The 1435-nt window shown below is 45.1% G+C and overlaps 1 protein-coding gene across 1 annotated transcript; it reads right to left on the bottom strand.

Annotated features, from left to right (window-relative positions):
* Nucleotides 1-693: 693 nt before the first annotated feature.
* Nucleotides 694-1041, bottom strand: LOC148002446 (Y-linked testis-specific protein 1-like). The gene has a single exon (XM_087577180.1). It carries the CDS (start codon nt 1039-1041, stop codon nt 694-696), a length of 348 nt encoding a protein of 115 aa, XP_087433306.1.
* Between the last annotated feature and the right edge of the window lie 394 nt (nt 1042-1435).

Here is a 1435-nt window from a genome sequence, read left to right as displayed (position 1 = left end):
AACCAACTTTAATTCAAGCTCCAGGGGACCTGACTATTCTTGTCTCTGTGGTCTCCTATATTCATGCCCTGCCCCTTCCCACATAATTAAAAATAATACATCTACAGATGAGAAAATGGTTTCATTTAGGTTTCGTTAGTCAACAAAACCTGATCTTCTCTGATTTTGAGTCGGCGTGGATCAGTTTATTGGGTTTTCCCTTTAGTTCCAAGACCACCTCCCTGTTACCTGCCACTCTTTCCCCAAAAGTCTGTTTCTCCCTCAAACTTCACCTCAGAGAGTCTATCTCTTTCTGGCCCCTCTCCACTGCTTCCTAAACATCCATCTTTTTTTTTTCCCCGTGCGATCCCTGCTCCTCTAAGCCTCATCTCCACTTCTTTTCTCTCCCTAAAGACCAGACCAGCTCAGTCCTGTTTGTTTTATCCTATGTGACGTCAGACTTACTCTTCTCAGCCTTGAATTTTCTGGCTTCCTCTCGATATTCCTCCACCAAAGTCCATCTTCTCCACCAAAGTGTTCACACACAACACGTCACATCGCACATTTTAATTTTTAGAGCTAAAACAAATTCCACTGGTAAAGATACTGGGGTTGTCAAAGACCCTTGGGTATCTGAAACACAGAAAAACAAATATTTTCCCCCCAATCCTATAAATTCCCCATGTATGTCCTCTACAGTTTGTGAATTTCACCTTAACGGATCTTTTCCATCAGATTATAGACGTAGATGTGGACTTCACCATCAAACTTGATGAAGTACACGGAAGGCTTGGCTAGTACTTGGTAAATGACCTTGCCGATACTTTTGGACCCTTCGCTTCTGGTGAACTGCACACATTGACCTGTTAAGATGTCGCTGTCAATGTCTGACTTCACCTCTGCTGGAGTAATCTCTGGAATGATATGGAGGTTACCTTCTGTGTAATCATGCAGGAGCTGGTAGATGTATAGGACTGGATCTTTCTCGTAGGTGATGTAAAACCAATCCTTCATGATCGGCACGTGGGCTAGGACCACCCCCCCAGTTGCCCTTAGAGCCATGTTTGCCCTCAAATTTATGCTCCACAGCTCAGCCAACCATAGCACTTGGGAGATGGGCGTCTTTCACTTGAGGAACCACTACTTTGTGAGTCAAGACCTTAAGCTTTAAAATTCTCTCATCGCTGTGAAGTGCCAGTCCATAGTCACAATCAATTCCATCACACTTGACCAGATAAAGAGAGGGATTTGTTGGCAGTTGTTCTATAACGATGGCCTTCCTTTGGGTGAGGGGCTCATCACCTTCCTTCTATTCGTGAGAAATTCTGCAGCTCATAATGTTCCCCAGGGCCTGGGAAGAAGGCCTTCTCCTCCGCCGCTTCTGGAAGGATGTGCTCATCCTCCTCAGAGACATCCTCTTCTTCTTGGCTGTAAACCTAGTGTGGTAGGCCACAGC

The sequence above is a fragment of the Rattus norvegicus genome, chromosome 11, assembly GCF_021556685.1.
Source record: "Rattus norvegicus strain SHRSP/BbbUtx chromosome 11, alternate assembly SHRSP_T2T, whole genome shotgun sequence".
Taxonomy (NCBI): domain Eukaryota; kingdom Metazoa; phylum Chordata; class Mammalia; order Rodentia; family Muridae; genus Rattus; species Rattus norvegicus.
This window is presented reverse-complemented; position numbering and strand designations above follow the sequence as displayed.

Bases quoted from the DNA above. Each gene is read 5' to 3' on its own strand.
- LOC148002446 (XM_087577180.1), bottom strand. From the start codon at position 1,041: ATGGCTCTAAGGGCAACTGGGGGGGTGGTCCTAGCCCACGTGCCGATC.